Source organism: Neomonachus schauinslandi, chromosome 1 (genome assembly GCF_002201575.2).
Source record: "Neomonachus schauinslandi chromosome 1, ASM220157v2, whole genome shotgun sequence".
Taxonomy (NCBI): Eukaryota; Metazoa; Chordata; class Mammalia; order Carnivora; family Phocidae; genus Neomonachus; species Neomonachus schauinslandi.
In genome coordinates, this window is record NC_058403.1 from 7,769,272 (window position 1) to 7,783,245 (window position 13,974).

Sequence of the window (13,974 nt, forward strand, 5' to 3'; positions counted from 1 at the left end):
TCTTTAAAAAAATAAAATAAATAAATAAAGTGACTAGCCCATCACTGTTGTTCAAAGACAATTTTAATTGTTAAAGAAGCCCATGTCAACAAAATAAAAGAATGGCATCAACTGCTATATCCAACAGCTTTCCAGACATTACGTTCCATTGGATGCTAATGAGCATAAACAACAAATAAAAGGGTGGGGAGTTCCTTTTATCAAGTTAAGTTGAAAAAAATGCAAGAGCTTTTATGTTAATATACACAGTAATCTCTGAGACAGTGCATCTTGCAAATGCAATCTCAGGAGTGAGTGATTCTACATCCTTCAAATAAATGAAACTGGTTACCTCTTAATTCAAAAGGGTAAAGAATGTTCCTAGGTTCCCAGGACAACGGTATGCTGAGGTAGAATGTCCCTCATCTCTAACGGGAATGAAAGGGCGTGGAGGGGTGTGCGCAGAAGAGACATCCAGGAGGCTGCCACACGAGTCTGAGCTCAGGAGAAAGGAATGGGACACCAACACAGACTCTGATAACATCGGCCTGTGGATGTCAGGTGAGGCCACTATCGTGAAGACTATTAACCACAGAGTATTTTCTGTTTTTACTCTAGATGCCTTAAATTCAATACATAAGTCTTAAAAACATGATTTATCATAACTATCCACCACATCATTTCTTACATATCTGCCCCCTCCTCCAACTGAACTGTGATCCTGGATTCCTAAGCACAGGGACCCTTGTGAGCAGAGCACCTATTACAGTATGTTACAGCACCTGGTACAAAGCAAATGTTAACCAAATAAATGTTTGGTCACAAATAATTTTTCATCCAAAAATTAAAAAATAATCCAAGTTTACTTTATTTATATTCTTATTTTTAAATATGCAAAAAGAAACAAGTACAAGAATACCTATATACACAAGTACTAGAGATGCATCAAAGTTGGACTCTGGCTTGGTGTTCAGTAAAAATCTATTATTAAAGCTTTTGCTTTTGAAAAACCAATCATCAGTCAACACCTACTTCAACATCCTTTCTGGTGTCCCTGTACCCACGCTTAATCAATGAAATGGTATGAAAGAGTAGGGTATCATCACATCTAACCAACATAAATCAGTACAATGAAAACCTAGGGAAAACAGAATATTCACTTTCAAGTATGCATAAGCATTCTAGAAATAACTTTCACTGAAAACTCCTTATGAGCTTTTATGTGTTAAATTTCTATCAGTTGAAGTATAATAAAATGTGTGCACAGTAATACAAGAGCAAACTGCTGCATTAATTAATGATGATTAGGACAGCTGCTAATTTTATGTTCAAAAACAATTATTAACTTGCAAATTGTCAAAAGGGAAATACACCAAGAGCTAATACATATACTAGAGAAAGCTAGATCTTCCTTCTTGAGTTTTTTTCCCCTATATTTATAAGCCAATAAATGTTGACAGTTTTTAAAGAATACAAGGCCAAATGAGAGAGACTGGATTATATCATAAATCTAACCTCTGTAGAATTTTTTTGTCTTCTAGCATTCATAAAATTAACTAGGTAACCTTTATAAATGGTATTCACTCTTTAGATATTTCCCATTTCATCCATAAACCTTTCAAGAAAAAGAGCTATTTGGGAATGCTTCGTATCGTGTAAAGATTAAAGTAGAAATAAAATAGCAACTTTGCCACCTCAAAATTTCATTAGGGAAAATCTCCAAAATCATTAATATTCATGGATAAATCTATGAGATACCCCAAAAATACTTTGTTCCTCTACTGACCTCAGTTGAAAGTGAGCATCTACTTGGTATAGCCAATGTGCAGTATACTGCCCAGCGAGCAATCCAGGAGCTGACAGTGCTGAGAAACTGTTCCTGCACCAAAAGGTCAAACTTATAAAATCTGACAACAAAATGTTCATAAAATTCTAAAATATTTCTCTGTAAATACTCCTATTTATTTCTTTATGACGGTGCTACTCAGGCTGAGCACCATGTTGACTTTCTCAGCCAGCCACTCAGCCAGAACCCGCACACGGAGCAGCTCTAGTTTGCCCAGGCAGACACACACGCGCCCGTCAGAGACGGGGCACAGAGGATTACTCAGTCACCTTCTACTTAAAAAAGAATTACCATCAGATTCTTTGAATCCCTCATGAACATAAAATATTATTTGATCTATAATTTAACTTAAAAAATATTCAAACATATTTCTTCATTCAAAATAGTAGAGACATTTTTTAAATCCCACTCTAAAGTCAAAAAGGTAATTTTTTCCTTTAGAAAACAAAGATCACCAAAACCAAAAACTAGTCACAAAACTTTAAGAGCTACACCAATAATGTGATTAAGTTATTTATGAGGTTTATGTAGTTAGTTACTCTCCAGTTAAAGACCACATTTTTCAAACAGTTTATAAATAAAATCCACTAAGACTATCCTGACAAAGTCTGTAGATATAAGCCACTTGGTTCAACAAAACACCTCACAATCAGCCTGATTTAAAGAACATACAAGTTTAAAGGTTAACACTTTATCCATTAGCTACACTGTATTTTCAAGAGTCTGAACATAGCCACAGATGAGCTAGCCTCCAATTTCCCATTTTCCATCAGTAAGATCACCTCAATTAATAATAAAGCAATCCAAAAAATTCTTTCAGAAATGCCTTTATAGTGCTTCTCCTGCATAAATACAAATAACAAACGGATGAAAGGAAAGGAGGAAGGGAAGAAAGAAGAGAAAGAGATAGGGATGGAGGAAAGGATGAAGGTGGGAACAAGGGGGAAAAAAAAACAAAATCCCAGACCGTATTTTTCCAAAGAATCATACATATGGGTGTAATATCCTTAATTTAATTTTCAGTCTTATTTTAGATACACTACTAAACACCTACTCCACATGCCTTTAAAAGATTCACTCTATTTTAACGGGGATCTGGACACACACATTCAACCATAAAGGTGAATATTAGTGAATATCTTATTTATTTTTAACAGAAACACTTCAATTCTCACCAAAGTATTATCCAACCAACCACCTTCAAAAAGGTCAAGACTAGCAATCACTGTGCTGTACTTGTATTAATACCACACTGTAAGTCACTATCAAACGGATTCCCAAAGTCGTTTATTAAATATCCCAACTAACTTTGTATTTATTGATCTAAATTTAATTCCCCCCCACTAATGCTGTTTATCAGAAAGCTCCCCCATTCAAAATACAGCACCAGTTCCCACATTCGCTCAGACAGCCACAGCTTTACTGTATTTCAAAACTTGAGTCACCTGTATGCATCGTCTTCTTTCAAGTCTCATATCATCCTGATGGGGTGGGGGGAGGGAGGGAAGAGTCCAGCAGCAAAACTATAACACTGTGTGAAGAAAAACAGATTATGATAAGAGATAAGGATGCAAGACAATTACCCCTACTGAGGAACATCTAATGTAACTACAATCCCCAAAACAGAGATAAAATGACTGCAAATTCGTTTACTAACATTTATTTACGCTTACTTGAAAATAATTTTCATTAATGGAAATCAATTATATATATAAAATGTAAAGTATTCAATTGTCAAGGAGAGAAAGTTTCAAAATCTGCCTACTACCAATGAAACTTCAGGCATTTCTAGGTATGAAATAAACAGTATTCCACTATTCTATATAATTTGGGAAAAATTTATATTTTTGTAATATCCATCAATTCACAAATCAGTACGAATATGAATTCACTTTTCATCGTGGCTTACTATCAGAGAGGTAAGCAGAGGTAATGCAGGTTGCTTTACAGGGAAGATAATATGTCAATCTACCAATGTTATGTGTAAATTAAGTTCTGAGACACTGCTCACAACTGCTCCTCTAAGCCCACAAGCCCTCATTTGCTTTTGCTCTCCAAGTGGCTTCTCTTACACTTTACTGTAAGTCTTTCACTGTACTTCCTACTTACTGCTTCCATTGGTATTTCACAAATGATCAGCAAAATTTATAATGACTGACAGGAAAGCAAAAGCAACCTCAATGTTGTTATCAACTGAGAGGAGGTGATAATAGAAGAGAGGAGGACAAGCACAGGCTGCAACCTAACTTATTTATAAGTTGAGTCTAAAAATTCTTTTTAAATTGATACTATGGAATTCAATAAATATTACTAATGACACAATGTTGCTTATGTTGGCCAAGTTCCCAAGCCAGGCAAAAAAAACTTACTGATACCAAAAGATATTATTGATCATGGGCACTGGGGACCGCTGAGAATACCGAAAGGTAACCAATTCTCGATCCTATCTGAACAAAGTCTAAAATAGGTTGTTTTCCTTTGTTAGCACTCTCTCAACTCCTGATGTCTCTAATTCCCTAAATTTTACCTTAGGGAAGCCCAATCATCCTGCTTCCCAATCCTTTCTCCTAAGTAGTCCTGTGTTCCTAAATTACCATCCAAAACTCTTATTACCTCAGTGTGGTTCATTTCAGGTATGTGATAGAAAGAAATCAACTGGACTGAAATAATTTACTTTCATATTTGCAGTTTTCAACAAGGATGCTACTAGCTAGTCCAAATGAATCCCTAATTGGTAGAATTCTAATCACATTACAAACTAAAGTTTAAAATGACCAAGGTAGCTTGAAGAAAAACATTTTTAGGCAAATGGTCATAATATAGATTTGAATGTATATTTATTTCCCCAAAATATTTCTGTTCTTCATTAATTTCTCCTTCTATTTTTGAACTCCCAGGTTCTTTAAAAGCTAGACGTCTGTACTCGAAATAGCAGTAACTGGAAGTGTAGCTCAGGGACAGGGATGTACATGTATGAATTATCTGTAACTCAGGAACTGCCTGTGTCTAAAATCATTACCTATATTCCAGATTCCATTCCTAAAGAACCACGTTTCCAGTTTAGATGCTATGGTAAAACCTTAGACATGGGACCAACTGGTACCCATTTTGGGGGGTATATGGATAGATGGATGGATGAACATTAAAGTACTACATCAAAACAGTTTTATTCCAAAAAGTAATAGTATCTGAAGCCTCAAGAGTAACGATTTTTACTTCAAAGACATAGTTTTCTAACCATTTTTCTCTCATAAATGGTCTTTACGATTTTAGCATGGACCATGGGGACAGGAAATGTGAATTAAATCTCTAGCTATGAATTATATATTATCAAATCTTTTAGGTTCTCAACATCCCATTCTTCAACTATAAAATGTTACTTACAATGCTATCTACACTTTACCAACTTCAATGGTTTCAACAGGATAGATACTGCTGATACCAAAGGACTTCAAAAGAAAAAAACAGAATCAGATGAACCATTAGCATTTTTTATTCTATTAAAAGCAGTTAGAAATTAGCAGACTATCCCATTACTGTATGAAATATTTAAAGGTAAGAATATGGGCGGGCCAGTGATAGAAAGGAGAGCACATCTGACTAAGGATCAGAAGAAGCATGCATCAATACTGTCTGAACCTAAAACGGACATCTTTTAGACAAGTCAACCATTAATCACTACTCATTTGAAAAGTAGCCTTTAGCAAAGGGTAAAGTATCTCTACAAGTTACAAAACTTGCTGTCTTCATACGCAGCAACTAAACCATCACCTACTGAGCAATGCTAAAACTCCTTAAGTCTTGACCTTGGACTGCTTTAAATTAAGATTCTAGTGATAATTCCATATATCCTTTAGGTTGTTCACTTTTCAAAAAAAAAATCTGTTTATATCAGGTCAGCATTTTATGACAGTAGGTAACAGCAAACACCAAATGTACTTTGCAAACTATAAACACAATTTTCTTTCTAAAGAAGCCTAAAAATCCAGTCATATTTTAAATTTTTCTGAGAAAAACCTACAGTGAATTTTTCACCTTTCCCCCCACAAATGGAGTCATTCACATATTATGGAGCTAAATAGATGCTAATGATAAAAGCAACTACTATCCTTACCACAGGCACCTCCTATTATCCTCAAAATCTTTTACAGTGTGCTTTAGCTCACATTTTGCCAAAGGCAATTTAACAGTCTGCGAACACTCTAGAAATTGAGCTTAACTGGTTTTTAAAACTAAACCTGCAAACCATTTTTCGGTTGTCTGAAAATCACGACATAATAGTAGTAACCTACAGCACATCTGCAGGGAGAGAATACCAACAGGCTGAGTTTAAACACACAGAATGCCCAGGTAGGTATCAGACTCAGTCTCTTGGCACCTGTCTCTTTCTACAGAGGGAGGGGGAAAGTGAAGGAGAGAGAGGGAGAACACTGAGACACCTAATTAAAAGCAGTGACAGACTGAGATTTATAAAATTAATGCTAATCCTCAAAGATCAAGACTGGCAAAACAGTGATTGAAATGAATGCATTAGCATGATATGGCAAATCCAGATTAACTCAGGAGTTAATGAACTAAATGGTACCTATGACGTTTTCTCTTTCATGTCACAATGTCTTATAACGACATAAAACTAAAAATTATATGTAGTTTCAAAATAACTAAATTAGCAGGTAAGTGTGACAAGCAGCAGGTGAAAACGATCAGTATGACAGGCTTCAGAAACATTGATGGGTACTATTTTCTTTCTTTCTTTTTTTTTTTTTAAAGATTTTATTTATTTATTTGAGAGAGAGAGAATGAGAGAGAGCACATGAGAGGGGGGAGGGTCAGAGGGAGAAGCAGACTCCCTGCCGAGCAGGGAGCCTGATGCGGGACTCGATCCCGGGACTCCAGGATCATGACCTGAGCCGAAGGCAGTCGCTTAACCAACTGAGCCACCCAGGCACCCGGGTACTGTTTTATTTCTTAAGCTGGGTGGAAGCACACAGTTGCTTATTATTATCTTTTAATTTTACAAGTTTTGTATAGTATGTATGTATATTTCAAGATTAAAAATTTTAATCCACATAAAAAAAACAAAATATAACACACAATAGTGTTTAAAAGGACAATTCAGATAGTTTAAAGATGCCAATTTAAGAATAAGCTACCCACTCCCAAAAAAGAATAAGCTACAAAAATGAAAGCAGGGAAAACTAAGCTGATAGATCTACAATTTGATTCATGCATTAAAATTACAACGGGATTATCTAAAAATTATACTGTGACTGGCTTTCCTTATAAACTTCTACTCTTTTACACTAACATTAAGGAAGCAACAGAAGTGTCTTCTTTTTCCATATAACAATTTTAGAACAGATTTTCTAGAATTACAATAGCCAAAGAAGTCAAAGCAAAAATAGAAGAAAAAAAAAATCATGGTTTTATACCTAACCCAGGAAAAAAAGTCTATTAACTCTAATTCCCAATAAGATGATCAAATGGCATATAGAGAAAAAGCATTTTCACTAACTGGAAATTTCAAGTGAAATTCTTAAAACCAAGATGATTTATGATTCCTCCAAAACCCCTAGAAATAGTTCTAGTCTTAAAAAAATTAAAAAGGAAAAAAAAATTTAAATGCACAAGACTTTAGAATGGGATATCAAAGAAAATTCTGAGTAAAACTGCAGGGAAAAAAGTAACATATGCTAAACACTATGCACCAACTACTCTACTGAGACACTTTACAGAAGTTGACACATTTAATCTCATACACATTTAATCTCATAACAATCCTAGAAGTAGGCACTGTGATTTCCATTTCATCAATGGGGAGAGCAAATTCAGAGAGATGAACCCGCCTGGCCGAAGGTCACAGCTTGTGAACTCTCGTCCTACACCAAAGTTCATATTTTCCACCACACCAAAATGCCTCTCACTAATAAGCACTGAAACAGTCATGGGAAAATTTCAAAGATTCAAGAATCTAGGTGTGTCTGGGTCTGATTTTAAGACCCCATACTCAATCTTCCACCTCAACCATCCCAAACAAGAAAGAAAGTTCATAAGCAGTAAATTAATTTGTAAAAAGCGCTGCAGTTTAGGAGAATGGTAAAAAAACTCTCAAGTTAGTCAAGCAGAGAAAACTGGATCACAGCATATAACAGACTGATATATATATTCCCTCTACCAAAAAAATTAAAAGAAACGAACTAAAAAGAGGGTAAAAACCAAAAGCAGGTAAGTCATTACTGCACCAAAGCCTTGGGCAAGATAAAAAAAACATGAAGGATTATAATTATATGACTCCAATGGCAAGTTGGAAGTGGAAGTAGCTGATATAAGTGTTAAAGAAAATAGAAAGATGTGATTTCTCATGAAATTATGTGAAAAAAACTAACATCCCTGAGTAAGCACTAAAGAGAAGGTTCAAGAACTAAGAGCTGAGTGGATTAAATAAATGTTGCCCCAAATTTTTGCTCCTTCAAGGACCAAGTTACTTGGCCTCTCTGGGACTGTATCTGGGCTCAAATACAAGAAAATTAGGCACTGAGTATTTGTATACAATAAATACAGGAAAACAGGAGGAAAATGCCCCTTATGCATATTATCTGTAACATAAGGCATTGCCAAATATCGTTTTTAAAACCGGAGGGGAGAGACTAGAAAGTTAGGGGTAAGCTGTGATCAGTTAAGTGGGAAGTACTGTTACCCTGTCTCTAATTCAAAATGCCAACTACCAACATATTTATATGTATTCTTTTGTATTTTAAGTTCCTCAAACATAAATTCTCAGACCACAGAACATTTTCGGAACCTTAGCTCCCACTATCAGGGAGTGACTACTACATAAAATAGATACTAAGAAATACACCATAAGTGAACCTAAGTTCCAGAAGGCTCATTTCTTTTTTTTTTTTTTTTTTTAAGATTTTATTTATTTATTTGAGAGAGAGAATGAGACAGAGAGAGAGCACGAGATGGGGGAGGGTCAGAGTGAGAAGCAGGCTCCCCGCCGAGCAGGGAGCCTGATGTGGGACTCGATCCCAGGACTCCAGGATCATGACCTGAGCCGAAGGCAGTCGCTTAACCAACTGAGCGAGCCACCCAGGCGCCCCCAGAAGGCTCATTTCTAAGACAACTGGATGAAGGTCAATATTAATCACTATTTTAGTTTTATGTGGAACTAAACAGACTTTTAAAAGCTGGCTTGGCCCACCTCTGTAGAGTTCCAGGCCCACATTGCCAAGGGCCCAGAGAACAGAGCTTGAATGTCCCAGATATTATTGTTCCCCAGTTATTAATGAAGAGATGTCTTACCTTTAACGGATACATATTTTCCTTTCACTTAATTCCCATAAATAATTATATAAGGTAAGTAGTACTATTATCCCCATTTTACAGGTGACGAAAACTAAAGCCTAGAGAAGTGAAGTTGCCCCAAGTCACACATGACTAATGGTGAAGAGAAAAAATTCAAATCCAACCAAAATGACTCCAAAACCAATGCGTTCAGGCACATATTAAATTGAATTTACGATCTCCTCGCCCTTCTCCCCTGCCCCAAAAAGGGGAGGAAAGACCAGGCAGGACAGGGAAAAAAAAATCCGTTTTTCCTTCCTGTATTCCCAGTCTTGGGTGACAGGTCTCACCATCACCCCCATCTCCCAAGGAGAACCCTAATCACCTAGGATCTCTTTCCTAGCGCTTACACCACATCCATCTGGCAAATTCTTGTGTTGGATTCGCCCCAGAAAGGTCTTCCCAACTGGCCCTGTTGCTCCATCTCTCGTGTGCCTGCCTCGGTCAACACCCTCCCTGTGCCATCAGCACTCCCTGCTCAAATCCACCCAAACTGCAGGCCTCAAAACACATGCTGTCACCATTCCAGCCCAATCATGTGCCACCAGGCTGTTCTGAAGCTGGAACTCAACGACGGTCTTCTCTCCATTTCAAATTAAAAACCTCAAGTTTTTCTCCCATCATTTATCTGAAATAAACAGAATGCATTCTGATTGTAACACACTACATGCTCCTTATTTTTAAAAAAGGGAGTAAGTAGAAACTGAAGAGGAATAACCAAAAGTCACACAAAATTCCAATACCCTAAGCAATGTCTGCTCCTATTGTTGTTTATTTCACATCTTTACATCAATACTTTGTATTTGCAGCACTTTTCATGGTTGTATAGTACCCCACTACACAGATCTAAGTTTACATGAAGCAAATATCTATTGGGGGATATTTGGGCTGTTTCCAATTTCTCACTACTATAAATTCTGAACCCTGGAGCCTGCTTTTACCCATTTGCCAATAGGAATTAAAAGCAAAGTAATATGAACATCAAGACTTTTTGAATCTCTGTTGATATGCTTGCTTACAGATACATTTTTATATCACCTACACATAATGTACTCAAACTTGCTATTATTCAATAGATTCTAGCTTATAAAAGGAATTAAAAAGGAATTAAATGACTTCTAGGTACTCAGAGATTCACACCAGAGCAGCATCTAATGTGCAGTGTTACCCCTGGTTACATTTCCCTACCCAACCTCAACATCTGGGTTGATCTCATTCATTTACATATTCCCATCAGACAGAGGACACAGGAAGAATATGTTCAATCAATACCCTGCAAGCCCTTCTCATAACTAGTTTTTAAGGAATGCACTGGAGGGGCACCTGGGTGGGTCAGCCTGTTAAGCGTCTGCCTCCGGCTCAGGTCATGATCCCCGGGGTCCTGGGATCGAGCCCCGCGCTGGGCTCCCTGCTGAGTGGAGAGCCTGCTTCTCCCTCTCCCTCTGCCCACCCCCTGTGCGCTCTCTCGCTCGCTCACTCTATCTCAAATAAATAAATATCTTAAAAAAAAAAGAAATGAACTGGAAAACCATTCTGCTCTGTCCTTTCTGATAGCACTAACTTTTCTAGAGTGGTCATATATATTTATATGCACACACATATAATTTTACTTATAAAACATACATTATGTATAATTAATTTACATAAGTGCATGCACACATATACTTAGTCGGTTGTATGTACTTTTATACATATATAATTATATATAATTTTAGAAACCACTGCTTTTAATTATCCTTGCATTTCAAAAATAAAGAAAAATAACCAGGCCCAGAAATAATCAAAAACACACACTGCTATTAGCAGCTTACATCTTCCTCCAACAAGCCTATTACGAAGAGTAGTAAATGAGTTTAGTTTTACTTATTTTTCCCAACTACACTTGTAAAAAACTCAAAAACTCTTAAAATGTGTGTGGCCTTGTATCTCTGTGCATCAGTTATCCTCGAAATATCCCATGTCTCTCACTTGTAACCCCAACCTCAGGTGTTACACCTCCAGTTCCATCCCCTGGCCCCTCCACTCATTTCTCTATCCATCTTTCCCTCCAGAAGAAATATTTCACAGTTTTACTCTGAACTAATAATGCTGACCTACTCTTTTCTCTACACTAACCTCTAATTCAGCATCTAGTCCAACTGCTGCTAGATGTTGCCTACAGTGCCCTTACTACCTCAACTCCCCACGCTCGAGACACATCCTCACCTCCTTCCTCACAGAACTGACCTTTCCATGTTTATCCCCAGTGCCACCGTTCTTCCAGCAACTTCACCAGAAACTGGTTTCTTTCTTTACTCGAAATGGTCTCACTAAATGCTGTCAATTTTCAAAATGCCTCCTGCCGTAATTATTCTCCATGCCCACTGCAATCACCTTGGTCTAGGTCATTATTTCATACTTGGTATTACAGATCCCCCTAGAACTAAGCATCTTCCAGGCCAGGTGGTATGTCAGAACACTATGGGAGGTTCTCAAAACCAGACTGCAGACTCCACACCCAAAGATACTGATTCAGGAAGCATGGGGAAGAACCCAAGAATCCCACCCCCCCCACCCCCCCCCGGTGATTTCAGAGCACAGCCCGATGTGGAAGCTACCAAACTTAAAGGCAGCTTATCCCTTGTCTCAATTCATCGGGCTTATAGCTGCCACAAGTATCTTCCTGAAGCACATGACTTTCAACCTGGATTTAACTTACCCTCTGTAACTTAAGAAAAATTGATCAACTCTTATTGCCCTGAACGGAGAGTTTAGCATGGCATTCTATAAAATGCCATTTAACCCCCTCTGCACCAATGCTCAAATGATTTTCCCTACCTAAAGTTTGCCACTTTACCCAACCCTTTACGTAAATCCTATCCATCCCTCAAGACTACTTGAATTCCCCCTCATCCAGCTTCACGTCACTCCAGCCCCTCAGAATTTGCATTCAGTGATCCACCACTATATTTTTGTAATTATTTATGTTATATTATTACTCCAGTGACATTATCTCCGGCTTGGTAAGCTTCACATTTCTATTTCATCAGAGTAGATGTGCAATGAACATATCAGTAAAGTGAATAACATGGAAAATACTGCTCTATGTAGAAAAAGTAAGTTATAAAGCAGCATGCAGACACCATGTGATTACATTTGTTTTTTAAAAGGAGAGAAAACTAGTTGTGTGCATTAAAAAAAAAAAAAACCCTGACAGGTTATCCACAAAATAGTAGTTATTTCGGGAGAGAGGGGCTAAAGGAAATTGTTATTCTAAGCTTTTGTATTTTTTAAATTTCCTAAAAGGAATGTGCATTTTGTAATGAAACCAAATCTTCCTAGAATCTTAAACCTTAAAATCTTAACCTAGAGTTTTTGTGATCAATGGAAATCCTGTAAAAATGACTGGCATGGGTATCAGCAGCCATACTGTCACAATCCTAACACTTGGGACTTACTTGTTAATGTTAACATTTCCCAACCTCTACTTCAAATTCCACTGGCCTCACTAGGTGGATGTTCAACTTCTGGGACTCTGTTCACAGCTTTGCAAATCAATTTCATACATGAGCATGCTACTTCTCCAGCTGTACAGAAGTGGAGTTCTGTTTATTCTCTTGGTTTGTCCTTTCAATCAAAACTACAAATCTTAACATAGTATTATTGCTCTTATTTCCACATAAGACCAGGAGACATATAATAGGTGAGAAAACTGAAATTAATATTAAAATAAACCTTAGAATGAAGGTCTGGAAAAACCTTTAAAACACCATCTTAAGCACCGTTTCCTTCTTAAGCAGAAAGAAAGTCCTAAATACAGTGAAAACCTACCCATTTCAAAGATTCTCATGATAAACTACAGCAAAACGTTCAATCCTTAATTACAAATTCTATGCTAAATTCCTCCTGCACACTGAAGAAACAGAAAATAGCTACACACAGCCTACAAAATACTCTTCATACCCACACTCCTCAGCTTCTCTCCAAATGCACATCAAGACACTGTGTCTACTCAAGCTGAATTAGCCAGCCTCTGTCCATTTTTCCTGCTCAAATCTGTTTTCTCAATTTATGATCTCCAAATCTGCACATAGTATAGTTAAACATGAGCCTTGCCACACTAAGTATTGTTCCTATACAGTTTTCCTTTCTTCATGTAGCACTGATTCATGGTCCATTTGTGGTCTATTATACCTCATGTTCAATCTCTTTTAGAAATCCCTTTCATGAAAGAAAATAAAAAATTTATATATAAAAGTGTATCATTAAAAATAAATTAAAAATCAGGAACAATAAAAGTTTTCAACACTAAAAAGAAAAGGTGACATATATTATGGTACATTCACATGACAAAATATTATATAACCCTTTAAGTTCTTCTTACGATAACTGCATGGCATGAAGGAAAAAGTCATACACTGTATCAGAAAGCAAAACCCTCCCCAAAGCAAAATCTCAGGAAAGTAACTGACAAAACTCTGGGGGAAAATATGTAAGGTTATTAATAATGAATGTCTCTGGCTAATATAATTCTTGGTGATTTTTAAATTTTCCTCTTTATACTTTTCAGTATATCACAACTTTTATAAGTCAGCACATCTCTTATAATCAGGAAAAAATGATCCAAGAAATTCAACCTCCATATGAAACGTAACAGTCATCATGGTATCTGGTTAACAACCACAACCATGAGAACAACCTCTAAGTGCATCCAATTTTTAAAACTCCAATATAGGGAAAAAGCTCATGAAAATAAACTATTAAAGATCTTTGTTTAAAAAAATCAGTTAAGGGGCGCCTGGGTGGCTCAGTCGTTAAGCGTC

The 13,974-nt window shown here is 36.8% G+C and overlaps 1 protein-coding gene across 1 annotated transcript in view; it reads right to left on the reverse strand.

Moving 5' to 3' along the window:
• The window catches only part of DYRK1A (dual specificity tyrosine phosphorylation regulated kinase 1A), a 149,400-nt gene that overhangs the window by 91,318 nt on the left and 44,108 nt on the right, over window positions 1-13,974 (reverse strand). The window contains exon 2 of the mRNA XM_044919389.1: window positions 3,271-3,356. Coding sequence (XP_044775324.1) covers window positions 3,271-3,280 — 10 coding nt within the window. The 5' untranslated portion in view covers window positions 3,281-3,356. The remainder of the gene's footprint in view (window positions 1-3,270; window positions 3,357-13,974) is intronic.